The sequence below is a fragment of the Panthera onca genome, chromosome A2 (assembly GCF_046562875.1).
Source record: "Panthera onca isolate mPanOnc1 chromosome A2, mPanOnc1 haplotype 2, whole genome shotgun sequence".
Classification (NCBI taxonomy): Eukaryota; Metazoa; Chordata; class Mammalia; order Carnivora; family Felidae; genus Panthera; species Panthera onca.
This window is the reverse complement of record NC_138340.1, coordinates 121,844,018-121,857,852: the sequence shown is the minus strand read 5'-3', so window position 1 is coordinate 121,857,852 and position 13,835 is coordinate 121,844,018. Positions and strand designations below refer to the sequence as shown.

General features: G+C 38.8%; 1 protein-coding gene across 1 annotated transcript in view; it reads right to left on the bottom strand.

Moving 5' to 3' along the window:
• GARS1 (glycyl-tRNA synthetase 1) overlaps window positions 1-13,835 on the bottom strand; it is a 45,523-nt gene that overhangs the window by 10,348 nt on the left and 21,340 nt on the right. The window contains exons 8-12 of the mRNA XM_081795051.1: window positions 12,760-12,909; window positions 8,548-8,710; window positions 7,075-7,239; window positions 2,890-2,997; window positions 1,914-2,059 (exon numbers count right to left, since the gene is read on the bottom strand). Coding sequence (XP_081651177.1) covers window positions 1,914-2,059; window positions 2,890-2,997; window positions 7,075-7,239; window positions 8,548-8,710; window positions 12,760-12,909 — 732 coding nt within the window. The remainder of the gene's footprint in view (window positions 1-1,913; window positions 2,060-2,889; window positions 2,998-7,074; window positions 7,240-8,547; window positions 8,711-12,759; window positions 12,910-13,835) is intronic.

Below are 13,835 nucleotides of genomic sequence, written 5' to 3'. Positions count from 1 at the left end.
ATATAATTACTAATACTGTTGAATTTGCTACCATCTCATGAGTTACTTTCTATTTGTCCCATCTTTTCTTTGTTTTTCTCCTCTTGTCTTCTTCTGGAGTATTTTTTATTATTCTATCTCCCTTATTGGTTTATTAGTTACATTCCTTTGGTTTTTGTATTTTTCCAGGTAATTGCTCTAGAGTTCACCATATGTATTTTTTCAAACTTATCATAGTCTACTCTCAAATAGTATTATGCCACTTCACATATAATATATGCACCTTACAACAGTATATTCCCAATTCTTTGCTCTCATCCTTTGAGTTACTGACGGCACACGTTTTACTTCTGTATGTTGTAAATTTCACAATATGTTGTTATTGTTTTTGCTTTAAACAGCACATTATCTTTTAAAGAAATTAAATAAAATGTCCTTTATCTTACCCATATTATGAATTGTTGTTTCTAGAGCTCTTTATTTCTTTGGTAGCTAATTTCCACACTTCTGCCTGAAGAGCTTCCTCTAACACTTCACCTAGTATAGGTCTGCTGGCAATGTATTCTCTCAGCTTTTGTTTGTAAGAAAGTATTTTGCTTGGCAGAGGATTTTTGGTTAAGCACCTTAAAAGATTTTATTCTATTGTGCTGTGGTTTGCATTCTTATCTTTGCTCATTTTAATGTAATGAGCCTTTGTTCCCCTGGCTACTTTAAGGACATTTCTCTTCATGACTGGTTTTCAGCAATTTGATTCTAATGTACCTTCATGTGGTTTTGTGTTTATTTTGCTTGAGTTTGAACTTTTTAAATCTGGGTTTTCTGTTTGTAACAAATTTGGAAATTTCTGAGCAACTGTATGTATCTTCAGCTATTTTCTCTGTATACCGTCTCTGGGACTCCCAATTACAGATATGTTAGACAGCCTCATATTAATCCAAAGGACATTTTTTCCCCAGTCTTTCTTTTTTTCTATAGCTTCTTTTTGGATAGTTTCTATTGCTATGTCTTTGAGTTCAATGATCTTCCTTCTGCGATGTTTAATCTACTGTTCATCCCATTTGGTGAATTTTCATTTGCAAAACTGCCTCTAGATGTCCACTGTCTCTTTTTATATATATATTTCCATTTCTCACCTCAGATGTTCATGTTTTCCCTTACATCTGTGAGCATATGAAGCATATTTATTACTGTTTTAACATCCTTATGTATTTATTCATCATGTTTGTCACTTCTAGGTGTTTCTTTTGACTGACCTCCTCAATATGGGCTATGTTTTCATGCTTTTTCATGTGTTTACAAATTTTTTTATTGTTTGTCAAACATGGTACATTTTATATCATTTAGTGCTGGATTTTGTCATATTCCTTTATAGATTTGTCTCTACTGTTTTTATATTCATGCTTAAAACAATTACAGAGACCACTCCAAAGCTCAAAAAGAGAGCAATGACTGAGAGGCATATGTCATTTCTAATTATTCCTCAGTCACTTCCTTGGACAAGTCTCCTCCTCTAAGAAAGCTATTGGGGGAAAAAAGATCTTTATAGTTCATTTCAAATCTATTTCCAGGCTATAATGTCAAAATCTCAGGAATGACAGTTCTAGAAATATAGCCAAGAGATAATACTTACCTGCAAAAAATTTCTAAAGAAACTGATCTCACCCTTTCAGAACCTGCAGAGAGAACATCTCTAACTGAAGCAGATAAAAGTACACATCTTAGGGACGCCTGGGGTAGCTCAGTCAGTTCTTGATTTTGGCTCAGGTCACGATACCAGTCATGGGACTGGGCCCCACACTGGGCTCCACACTCAGCATGGAGCCTGATTTAGATTCTCTCTCTCTCCCTCTGCCCACGCATACACTCTCTCTCTCTCTCTCTCTCTCTCTCTCCCCAATTAAAAAAAAAAAAAGAGTACATATCTTAAATCTTACCCTTTCTCATTCAGTAGTTTTTCCATCTCTGTAATGTAGCACTCCTCACAAATGGTAAGGTATTCCAGCACCAGCTTTGCATCCTTCTTATATGCCTTCCCAATTGCTCCCTTATTGGGTTCAAACTGAACAACATTGACTGTTTTGTATGAAGTAGTCAAGGAATCCAAAAACACAGAACTGCCATACTATGGGAATGATCTTGAGAACAATCCATCGTCGACATAAAACAACGACCAGTTCTCTATTGGCATCCCAGACACTGTTTATACTGACATCAAATGCAAAATGAAATAACTACCCTCAAAATCATTCAGACAAATCCTCACTCAAAACAGGTAAATGCTGTCAACAGAGATTTTTACAAAGTTATAGTGACATGAAAGGGATATTATCTAATCAGCAACACACCCTGATACACAGCATAATAACCTCTGCTAACCATTTAACGGACTTCTGAAATGTCTCAAACCCAACAGGATCTATTTCCTGTCACTGGCCTAGCCCTGAGGTAAGCTCATAAACTCACTGCCTGGTAAAGAATGGAAAGTTCTACTTTACGGATTTACAGATCAAGTGAACTAAATTATTATTTCACCTACCATTAAATGGCACTCATCTTTTAATAGAAGTAGTACTCACCAGGTGCCCTTTATTCAAAGAGCATGTAGGTGGGTGCAGGTGTGGGGAAATGCATTTTGGAAACAGCTGACAAAAACTGGCCAATACTGTGAAAGATGTTCAGAGCATTTTTATGAACATGCTTCTTTGAAAGACCAAACATCGGATGGGTGTGTCGGATTAGAAAAATGAGAACAGGAAAGAAGCAATGACAAGGGTAGAATAGGTTTAAATAAGTGTTGCCACAACATCCAAAACATCTCAGTTTATCCATAGAGTGTACAGAAATGGACTTAGCCATTTTCAGGATGTTTACACTTGAGTCCAGAGTTGTTAAAGTGACCAGAAAGGATATAGGCTCTTTCAGAGGTTTCTCAGCTACAAGTGGGACTTTGGTGGCTCGAGCATGACAAGAAAGGTCATAACAGGAACGATCAGCACATCCGACAATCTCAATCCAGCCCTAAGAAGACATAACAGATAAAAATACTTATTACTTACGCTGAGCTCATTCACAGATGCATGCATATTATAACTCTTTCACATACCCAAAGATAATTCAATTATAGCATCTTCATTCATCTTTTATAAATATTTGGAATGGGAATAGTTTTATATATCAGGCAGCTAACAACCCTATAAAATATAATTCACACATATACGCAAAACTGTCTTGTTTTTTGGACAGATTTATTTTGCCATATTGTGAATGTGGGGTAAACTAATATATTCTAGGATTTATTTATGGAAATAAAATGTGAACTTAGACAAAACCAGTAGATGTGTTTCAAATTTGTGACCGTGATTCCAAATGAATCTGGCAAAAACCACTACTCTCTGAGGATGAAGTGTCTACTTGCTGTCACAGCTTGGCATCATGTGGCTGTGCTAAACACACACCTCGGCTGGCCATGAGCATGGGCATTAATGTTCAATTCAGTTTCCTACCCAACAAAAGAAATCTCGGTAAAGAGCAGGTAACATTGAAGTCATAGACTAAAACTTCACAGCATTACCACCACAGAGATGTCAGGGTCATTTCCTGTTAATATCTATGATACTTTTCAAAAGCACAATCTACATTGTTTTCAAAGACCTTTAATAACCTGTTATTTGAGTAAGATCTAAAGAAGTAAAAGGCTTGTTTTAGTAGATATCTAGTTAGTCCTTCTCGTATGTAGTTTTTGGCCTTTGATCCAAAGAGAATGGAAAAATGCAACCATCGCAACCATAAGCTTTCCAAGCACATGTTACCACGCGGGGTGTGGGGACTAGAGAGGGCAAATATAAACCTCGTAAGCTCAGAAGCCCCAATACATAACCACAACAACAAAACAGGAATTAAAGACAAGAACGAAGCCTAAAAGCACGTAACTTGATCATCTGACATTCACGAAAGATGTCAACATATTTACACAGTAAAAGGTAACATTACAAAAACATGCCTGAGGATGGCAACAATTCTGGGCTAGTGCTTACCTCTGAGGAAGGAGAAGAAAAGGGTGAAGCATTAGAGGTCTCAGCAACTTTTTTTTTTTTTTAATTGAAACAAATAAAATATGAAGTACACAATAATAAAGTGTTAAAGCCTTTTCTCGAATGCATAGACCATCTAGTTTCTACTGAGCGGACTGTTGTACTGACAGAGGCTTCAGATGGACAGGGAAGTTCTTTACCTGTTTCATTTCCCTGACTTAAGTGAAGGAGAAACAACTCTCCTTTGTTCTAGGCTGCAATGGATCAACTTGAATAGGGTTTTGGCATTTCCTTTCCTTTCTACAACATGCTCAGCAAATTGCACCAGGTCACTACAGTTTGGTAAAGTGTTAACAACTATGACATTTTATAAAGCAGCTAATTTAATAAAATCACTACTGTGAGGACTTAAAACAATAAAAAAAATCTTTAAAGGAGCTCTCCCCTCCCCTGAGAAGTGCCTGGTACTTTTAGGCTTCTGGTTTTGTTTAGCTTTCCAATGACCTTCCGTAAAATGTTGCAGCCTAATCTCAATGCTGAGCCCACATGCCCTTTTTTAAAATATTTTCTTTATTTGTAAAAAAACATCGAGGTACAATGGACATGCAGCATTGTGTTAGTTTCAGGTGTGCAATGTATTGATTCAGTATTCATACATACTGCAAACTGAGTGCCACAGGAAGTCCAGTTAACATCCGGCACCAGACATGGTTACAGAACTTGTAGGATTTACTCTCTCAGCAACTTTCAAATATACGAAACAGCGTTATTAACCACAGTCACCATGCTGTTCGTCACCTCTCCCGGACTGAAGCCCACATTTTCTCATTCCCAATACTTGACGGTTTGGCCACGGCTCGCAGGGGCCCTCGGAAAAGGAGGAGCATGAAGTAGCAGGCTTCATTAAAGCAATGTGGCACAATGGTTAAGAGCACGGGCCTGAGTGAGACCGCCCTGGTTCGTGTCCCAGCTCTACCACTCACTACCTGTGTGGCTCAAGCATATTACTTCTCAGTGCTTCAGCCTCCTCAGAAATAGAACCTATGAGGAGGATTACATAAAATAATACATATGAAGCACTTAGAATGGTACACGGCCCTTGCCAAATATACATGTCAAATGAAGAAACAAATGGAATAAATAAAATGTAATCCAGGCCACATCCAGAATTTAAATTGAGACTGCAAGACAAGAATCTGTATCTGCTTTAGTGAAATTAGAGTCAGAGCAAATTAAGAAAGGGAACTTAAAGAGAAAAGAAATAATCTTCTCTCACACAAAACAGGAAATATTTTGTTGGTTTGATCTGTAAATAAGAAATTCCAGAAAATCTAAAACATGTAAAGAAGTGAGCATTCACCTATAATCCAAAAGTAATGACTACTATCATTTTGGCATACGTCTGTCATGCAAACCTACGAGGAAAAGAATGTAATAAGAAAATCTTAACAGATTACAGAAATTCTTTCCTAAATTCACAAAAGAAAAAGAATATTTTAAAACATCGGTGACAGCCGCTACAGGTATTTGTATACCATTATACATATATACATGTGTGTATGTTTGCAACGCATGTAAAGTCATCTAACACAGTGGCTGGAAAAACCTATGGGGCTAAGAATGGTTTTTACATTTTTTAAGGTTATTAAAAAAAGAATAAGGGGCGCCTGGGTGGCTCAGTCGGGTGGCTCAGCCAAAGTGTCCAACTTTGGCTCAAATGATGATCTCACGGCTCAGAAGTTCGAGCCCCGCATTGGGCTTTGTGCTGACAGCTCGGATCCTGGAGCCTGCTTCTGATTTTGTGTCTCTCTCCCTCATCTGCCCCTCCCCTGCTCGTGCTCTGTCTCTCTCTCTCAAAAATAAATAAACATTAAAAAAAAAAAAAGAATAAAAGAAACAACAGCAAAGAAGATACGCAACAGAAATCCACAAAGCCTAAAATATTTTTACATTTACCATAGAAAACGCTTGCTGATCCCTGATCTAGAAGAGACGTGAACCACTTTTGGGGAGATATATACAACTGGAAGTTTCGCTTTCTACATAATATTCTTCAGAATTACTTTTTGTTTTTCATTTTACAAAAATGAGTCATCTTTAAATGACTCATTTTTATTTTTAATTCTCAAAAATGAACCTATTAAAAGAAAGTCATTTTGAAAAGTAAAGAGTGAAGGGCATATGGGAACCAATGACTGTCAAAAGTCACTGAGACGCCTCTCCAGTACCAAATAAGGGAAATGCCAGAAGGCTCTCCACCTCCTTGTTCTGGATGCCACCTTGTTCTCACCGCCACCAGAGCAGAAAGCATCACCTATATCCAAATGACTTTTTTTTTTAAACGTTTATTTTTAGTAATGTCTACGTCCAATGTGGGATTCCAACTTATGACCCAGAGGTCAAGAGTCACATGCTCTTTTGACAGAGACAGCCAGGCGCCCCTCCTATGCCCAAATGTTTGTCACTTCTAAGCTCCAGTACGAATGTTCATGTTTGGGAGGTGGGGATGGGGTGGTACAGTGAAGCAGTAACCTGGAGGTCTTCTCTGAATAACCGTTAAATACACAGAATTTGAAGAAAGGTAGTTCCTAAACAAGAGATAATAATCTCCTTGTCTATTGCCAAAACCTACCAAATAGCTCTCTAAACAAAGAGCACCATGTTTTTCTTTACTCGGCCCTACCACCATTCCCAACACTTTCTGGGGTCCTTGTCAGGAAGGAGGCCACCCCATCTTAGGCGCACCCAGGGATATTACCAGAAATACTGGCCACCCCAAGAATATACACACCAACACTGCCCCATTAGACTTTCACTCTCTCTCCATCTCTCCCTGTGTCTCTCTCTTACTCTCTGTCTCCATTAAAGCCGTCTAAGTCTACAAAGCCCTCTTGGGACATGAGGGGGCATGAGGCAATTGCCTTTTCCATTTTGCTTCAGAAAAAAAAAACCTTTTCTCCTTGTTCCACTCTGACATAAAGCACATAAAAGGCAATTTTGATATTCATGCTCCTAAGTTAACAGCGTGACGGTCACATGCTAACAACCCTTCCATTCTCCTTACATAGGACGTTTTAGATTCGGCATCCCAACAGTCACAGGCATAGTGGGCCATCTCATTCTCCATGTGCTGTCGGAAGCGGAGTTTATCTGGAGATACTCCAACCTTCGTGAGGTAGAGGTAGATGCGGCCAATGAAGTAGCCTAATACTGAGTTGTTAATCACGCCCTAAAAAAATTAATGAATAAACAAGTAAATAAATAAGCAAGTAAACATGCAAGCAAGCACAGAGGAAGGAAAAAAACATGCACATTCTTTCAAAGGCCAACATACTGTTTTCAATCTATTCATAATCTACTGAAAAACATTCGAAACACAAAGTAAGCTAATTTATCCAGCTTTCAGAACAATCTCAAATACCCAGAATGTGACTGTGGCTATTTTTAACGGGGTTAACGTCAAGTTAACAAGCTGATAATAATGGAGTGATTCAAAATCTTTCTGCCATACTCACTGGGTCAGCAAAAAATTCAGCCCAATACCTCACACCCTCTATAACTACAGTATTAAAAATGACATTCATAATAACGACCCTATGGATTGGAAGATATATTTCTTCTGAATTAACAGAAGTAATAAGACACGTTGAGGGGATTTTAACGTATCCTTATGCACTGAAGTTTGTACACCCCACATTGTATGTGTCATCTTACTATTACAGTACCAGAAGGATCTTAGAAATCATCTAGCCCCCATCTCCAACCTGCTGCTGGGCTCTTCTCTACAAAATAGCTGCCAAGTTATCACCCAGCCTCCAGTGGAGTATTTTCAGGGGCAGGAAGTTCATTGTTTCCTGAAGCAATTCACTCCACTATCAGGCCACAGCTACTATAAGAAAGTCTTCACTCACTCATTTCTCCAGACAAATGATTGGAGAAATTTTATTCTATGCAAGACTTTATCCCAATACAGAAGAGATTAAAATCCCGAGGGCTTGCTTTCTGTGAGTCACAATGTCTCCCCCAAAGTAGTACATACTGAAAAAAGTTGGATTGATAATGCAGAGTTCAAACCAAGATCTTTTTTCCAAGTGCTCTGCTAAATCTGTTTTTCACGTTAGACCCAATGGCCCACAAATCGGCATGTTCACGTAATTTCCTCCCATTATAACAATAGTATAGAATAAATACTATATAAAAACAGACACCATATAAAAAATAAAATGACCGGGTTGCCCAGGTGGCTCGGTCAGTTAAGCACCTGACTTCAGCTCAGGTCATGATCTCGCAGTTCTTGAGTTTAAGCCCTGCATCGGGCTCTCTTCTGTCAGCACAAGCCCGCTTCAGATCCTCTGTCCCCGCCTCTCTCTGCCCTTCCCCCGCTCATGCTCTCTCAAAAATAAATAAAAATTAAAAAATAATAAAATAATACAGTGACTGCTAAAGTAAATTTTTTATCATTCAGTACACAGAATTTGTTAAGTGCTGGAGTCCCTGAAGAGGAATAACCTAAAGGAAGTTACCGACAGAATCTTACCTGTTCAACAGCATCTCCTAGGCGCATTTTCCTAGCAGACTGTCCGCTGACCTGGGCTTTTGCTGAATACAAATAAAGGTGGAGGTCTGCGACATTCTGGAACTTGGGATGGTCCTTCTCACTGGGATCTACAAAGTGCTCAATTTCTGCCATTGTGAATTCTCTGGAAGCAAAAACATAAAAGTGGCATGCTTAACTATAAAAAATAAATGAGGCCCTTATTTTCAACTTTATTCTACAATGATATAACCCCTCACACGACAGGAATCTTTTATCACTAAACAAGAAAATTGTTTCCTAAGGGAATGGCATGAAAAAAAAAAAAGTCTGATTAAGTTTGTGTAGGTAGTTGTTATTTTTAGACACATTAATGAAAACTTCACTACTTGCTTAAATAGTATTTTAAAGAAATAAATACAGTCAAATTTATCTCAAATATTAACTCCTTCTATCTAATGACAAAGATTCTTTGCTTGGCCAAACTTAATCAGTCTCCTGAACCTCCTCCTAGGCCCATCTGTACACTTCTTTATAAAATCCAATTTTAGCAAGCACCCTGCTAAGTCAATTTAACCAGAACCCCTCCCCCGCTTGCTACGTGTGATCACTTCTGGTATCTTTTAGGGTTTGTCATCCTCCACCATCCCCCACATGGTATCTGATCACCCTGGCCTGCCTTCGGCAAGATCCTGTTAGGCTGGTTTAGTCAGAATCCCCCTTTCCCCTCATATTCCCTTTTAGTAATTTTCTAACTACTGACCCCCACCATGCTCCTTGGCTATAAATCCCCTCTTACCCATGATATATTCAAAATTGAGCCCTGTTCTATACTGAGATCCTTTTCCCGTACCATAATAATCTTGAATAAAATCTGTTTCTACCACTTTCATTACTGTCCATCTGTTTTTCCTTTGATACTAACCACCACAACAAAAGATTCTTACTTTCAATGGAAAATAATTTTTAAAGAACAGATTGATACAGTTTTTAATATTAGGAAAACTTAAGCCAAAGTCAGATGCAAAAAAGAAATGAGATATTTAATAGAGACTTCCAAATAAAATGGTTTTCCTTAAAGCACTAGCAAGTCTTTATAAATATACACTAAATGAGTTCCAATGTGAAATCAAAAATGAAGTGAAACTGTTCTTTAGCTTTTATAGCAGTTTGGTTTCTTCCTTTTTCTTGCTCTGAACAAGTAAATGACAGATAATGGCACCATACGGCTGGCTTCTTTAGAGTAACAGCTTCTTGAATAAAGTGTTATTCAAGGTTGAGGACATAAGGTATAAATTGAACAGGCTAACACTAAGCTAACTGCATAATGCTGAAATAAATATGCATATAGTAATGGTTTCCCAAAGAGATTTCTCTGAATGGCAATTAAGTAACTATTGAGGGAAAAGTGGTTTAAGCCATGAGTGAAAATCAAATCTCTCTTCTTTAAACAAACTCTCCCCCCCACACACACATTTACTACTGCACTTTCATGATTATTTCAGATGTTTCAAAGTAAAGAAAAATTGCTTAAATGGGTTTTAAAAATACATGAAATGCATTGCAAAAGAGCTCTGATTTTTAAATTTTATTTTTTAATGGTATTTACTTGGCCCCACAGCACCTATATCTTGTCTTCTGACCACTATCAAACATCTGTGTGCATTGAAACATGACAGAGAAGCACAATATCTGTCCTAACATAGCTTAGAGCTGGGCTGTTAGGAACAGAACATCTAAAATGCAGGGCATATCAAAATAAGGGCCCGGCCCAGAATCCCAAAATAATCTGCTGCCAAAGCCTTTCCATCTGTCAGCTCACAGACAGGAGGTGGAAATCAAAACTAAACACGGATTTTACCAGCAGTCTCCTGTCTTTGAGTTCAGAGACTGTACCTGGAACTGCGGAGAACAAAAACACATATAGGTCTAGAAGACAGAACCAGCCAATCAAAGTAAAAATAAATTTTTAGGGGCTCCTGGGTGGCTCAGTTGGTTAAGCGTCTTCTGACTCTTGATTTCGGCTCAGGTCATGATCTCACAGTTCCGAGCTGTCAGCGTGGAGCTTGCTTGGGATTCTCTGTCTCCCTCTCTTTCTCCCCTCTCTCACCCATGCTCGCTCTTGCTCTCTCTCTCTCTCAAAATAAGCAAATAAACTTAAAAAAAAAAATCCAACTCGATTTCAGCTCAGGTCATGATCCCAGGGTGGTGGGACTGAGCCCCACATCAGGCTCGGCACAGAGCGTGGAACCTGCTTGGGATTCCCTCTCTCTTTCTCTCTTTCAAAAATAAATAAATAAACATAAATTAATAATTAATTAATTTTAAAAATTTCATATGAACACTCCAATACTCCCAACCTAAAGAAATCACAGCCAGGCAAAGACCTAATAACTCTATGTCATCAAGAGGAAATCATAACACTAAACAAATCCTAGCCCTACCCAACCCATGTAACAAAAAACACGGGGTTACTGGCTCATGGAAGAATGAACAGCCTTCTAAGTCAGGATCTTACAGGGGCATATACCAAAAACCAGCCAGAATCCAGACAGGATGCTTTAAAGTGAAAATGACCGGGGTGCCTCAGTGGCTCAGTCAGTTAAGCTCCGACTTCGGCTCAGGTCATGAGTTCATGGTTTGAGCCCCACATCAGGTTCTGTGCTGACAGCTCAGAGACTGGAGCCTGCTTTGGATTCTGGGTCTCCTTTCTCTCTGCCCCTCCCTTGCTCGTGCTCTCTCTCTCTCTCAAAAATAAACATTGAAAAAAATTTAAATAATAATAATAAAGTGAAAATGACCAAGGAATAAAATGTCATGAAGTCCCACAGCCTTTCACCAGTTAACTCCTAGAATCACTCCTCAGTTCTGAGTCGGTTTTCCGATTTACCACTTTTTATTCCAAAGGCCTTACTTTGTGATCCTTTATAACTTCCAAGAGCTACTCTACATGATGTAAACCCTCTCTAAAACACCGGCTTTAGACAAAGTTAGTCTTACCCAGCTTCCTCGGTATTTTGAAAGCATGCCTGCAGACACTACTGGAGCAGACAGAAAGCCAAAAAACAAAAGGAAAAAAACAAAAGACCGACAAAAACAGAAAAATAAAAGACTCAAACCTGACAAGTTTTGCACTGTTATCGTAGCTGGCTAAAGTTTCTGACCACCTCTTTTTTTCTGCACCTCTTTTTTCTCCCACCTGTTTTTCTAAGTCTTGAAGCCCTTCCTCTGTGCAGTCTCCCCTTTCTAGACCAGAAGGCTGAAGGAATCATAGGCCTAAAGATACAGTTTGGTCATCACAGGAGTGTTTCCTCAGTGGGGGTCATGGGGACTAACAAGATTAGTCAGGTGGTTTGGGTGCTTTGATGTAGAGTCAGTGGCTGGGACATGCTATTACTAAAGTCTGTAATTACAGTGAGTAAGGAGAGAGGAGAAGGATGGGATGGTGGGGCTGTGGAAAATCATTTGGAGCCTAAGATAGTTAGGTTTACCTACATCTTATTTTTATATGGACTTTATTACCCCAAGAGATGATATTAGTAAGAAAAACGTATAGAAACCACAAAAAGCTTAAGTCACAAACAGCTAAGTCACAGTATGTTTCTAAAGAAAAATGTTAACTAAGTGCTAATATGCCGCCCTACATATTCCTGGATACATCTGGCAAAGGGAGGTTATTAGAACAGAAGCGAGTGAGTAGGCTAGATAAAAATAAGCCTGTTAGCTGGCCTTTCTGTCATATAGACGCCTCAAGTATCTGGAGGAATGTCAACTGGTTATGGGAGCACTCTCAGCCCAAGTCGAGCACTGTTGTTTGCCCTGGACACTGAGGACTCCCTCTCATAAGCATCACCTCATCCTCACCTCACCCTATGCTTATATATATCACCACTGACAGAAAATGCCCTTGTTTAGACAGTCAAGATCTTGCCATTCTCTAAACATATGATGAACAAGGGGGAAAGATTATTTTGGAGGTGAGAAATGTGACCTATCCTTCACCTCCCTTCCTTTCCCTTCAGTTCCTATTAGTCACTCAAAACTACCTGATGTCCCAAGAGATTACAAATGTAAAACATAATCTTTTGGAGGACAAAAATAAATTCTGACCCATGTAAAAATGAAGCAGAATTGTTTCAACATAGCAAGATTTCCTTTCCCATTCAATGCCAAGGTCATTCACGATTTTTACCAGCAGAATAATATGGGCAGTACCTGACTCTGATCAGTCCAGATCGAGGGGAGATCTCATTTCTAAAAGAATTTCCAATCTGGGCAGCAGCAAAAGGCAACTTTCCTTGGTTGAATTCCAAAAGTCTCTTAAAATTCAGGAAAATCCCCTGTGCAGTTTCTGGTCTCAAGTACCTAAGAGTTTAAATAAATCAGTTGGTTAGAAGGAAAGAAATTGTGTTCCAAAAATCTGAAACTCTAGATACAAATCCTCAAAGTCCTAAATACTATACTATTTTTGCACAAAACTGTACATACGCGCCCTAAAGAAAAGTTTTAGGAATACACATTTTTCTTGGTGGCGAGCATTCTCAAGCCCGTGTTAGAGAATGTATCAAGCAGTTGGTATGGTAATACTACTGCTAGAAATGTGATTTTATTTTATCTCTCTAGTGAGTCAAATAGCACCTCTCAATGTCCCTAAAACCTGGTTAATCATTTAGATGGAGGCAGACAACAGTTTTGGATCCTTCCGAAAATAAGACCCTGCCTATGTGTACCTCTACGAACCCACCCAGGAGAGTGCTGCTGATGGCTCAAAAGAATCCATTATGGGCTAACACTTGACATTAGAGCTCACTCATCACAATCATTACAACAAGCCAGGCAATTTTCCGGATCCTCCCTGTCATTTTCTTTTCTGTGGTGTTCTACATTTCCAGCCAGAGGCTTCTTCTCTTTTCCTCCATGTTTTAAAGATACAGCCAAGCAACTACTCCAAGATATCCACTGTCCTCTATTTTACAGAAAGTATTCTGTGCAAAAGTATCAACTAAGAAAGCTTTCCCAACAGCCTGCTTCAAAATAAATATTTTGTGAAAAGAACTTTAAAACAAAAAAAGGGGGCACCTGAGTGGCTCAGTAGGTAAGCATCCAACTTCGGCTCAGGTCATGATCTCATAGTTCATGGGATCAAGCCCCGCATCGGGCTCTCTAGTATCAGTACAGAGCCTGTTTCAGACACTCTGTCTCCCTCTCTCTCTGCCCCTCCTGGCACTCACCCTCTCTCTCTCAAAAATAAACAAACTTGAAAACAAAACAACAAAGAAAAATTAACTTAT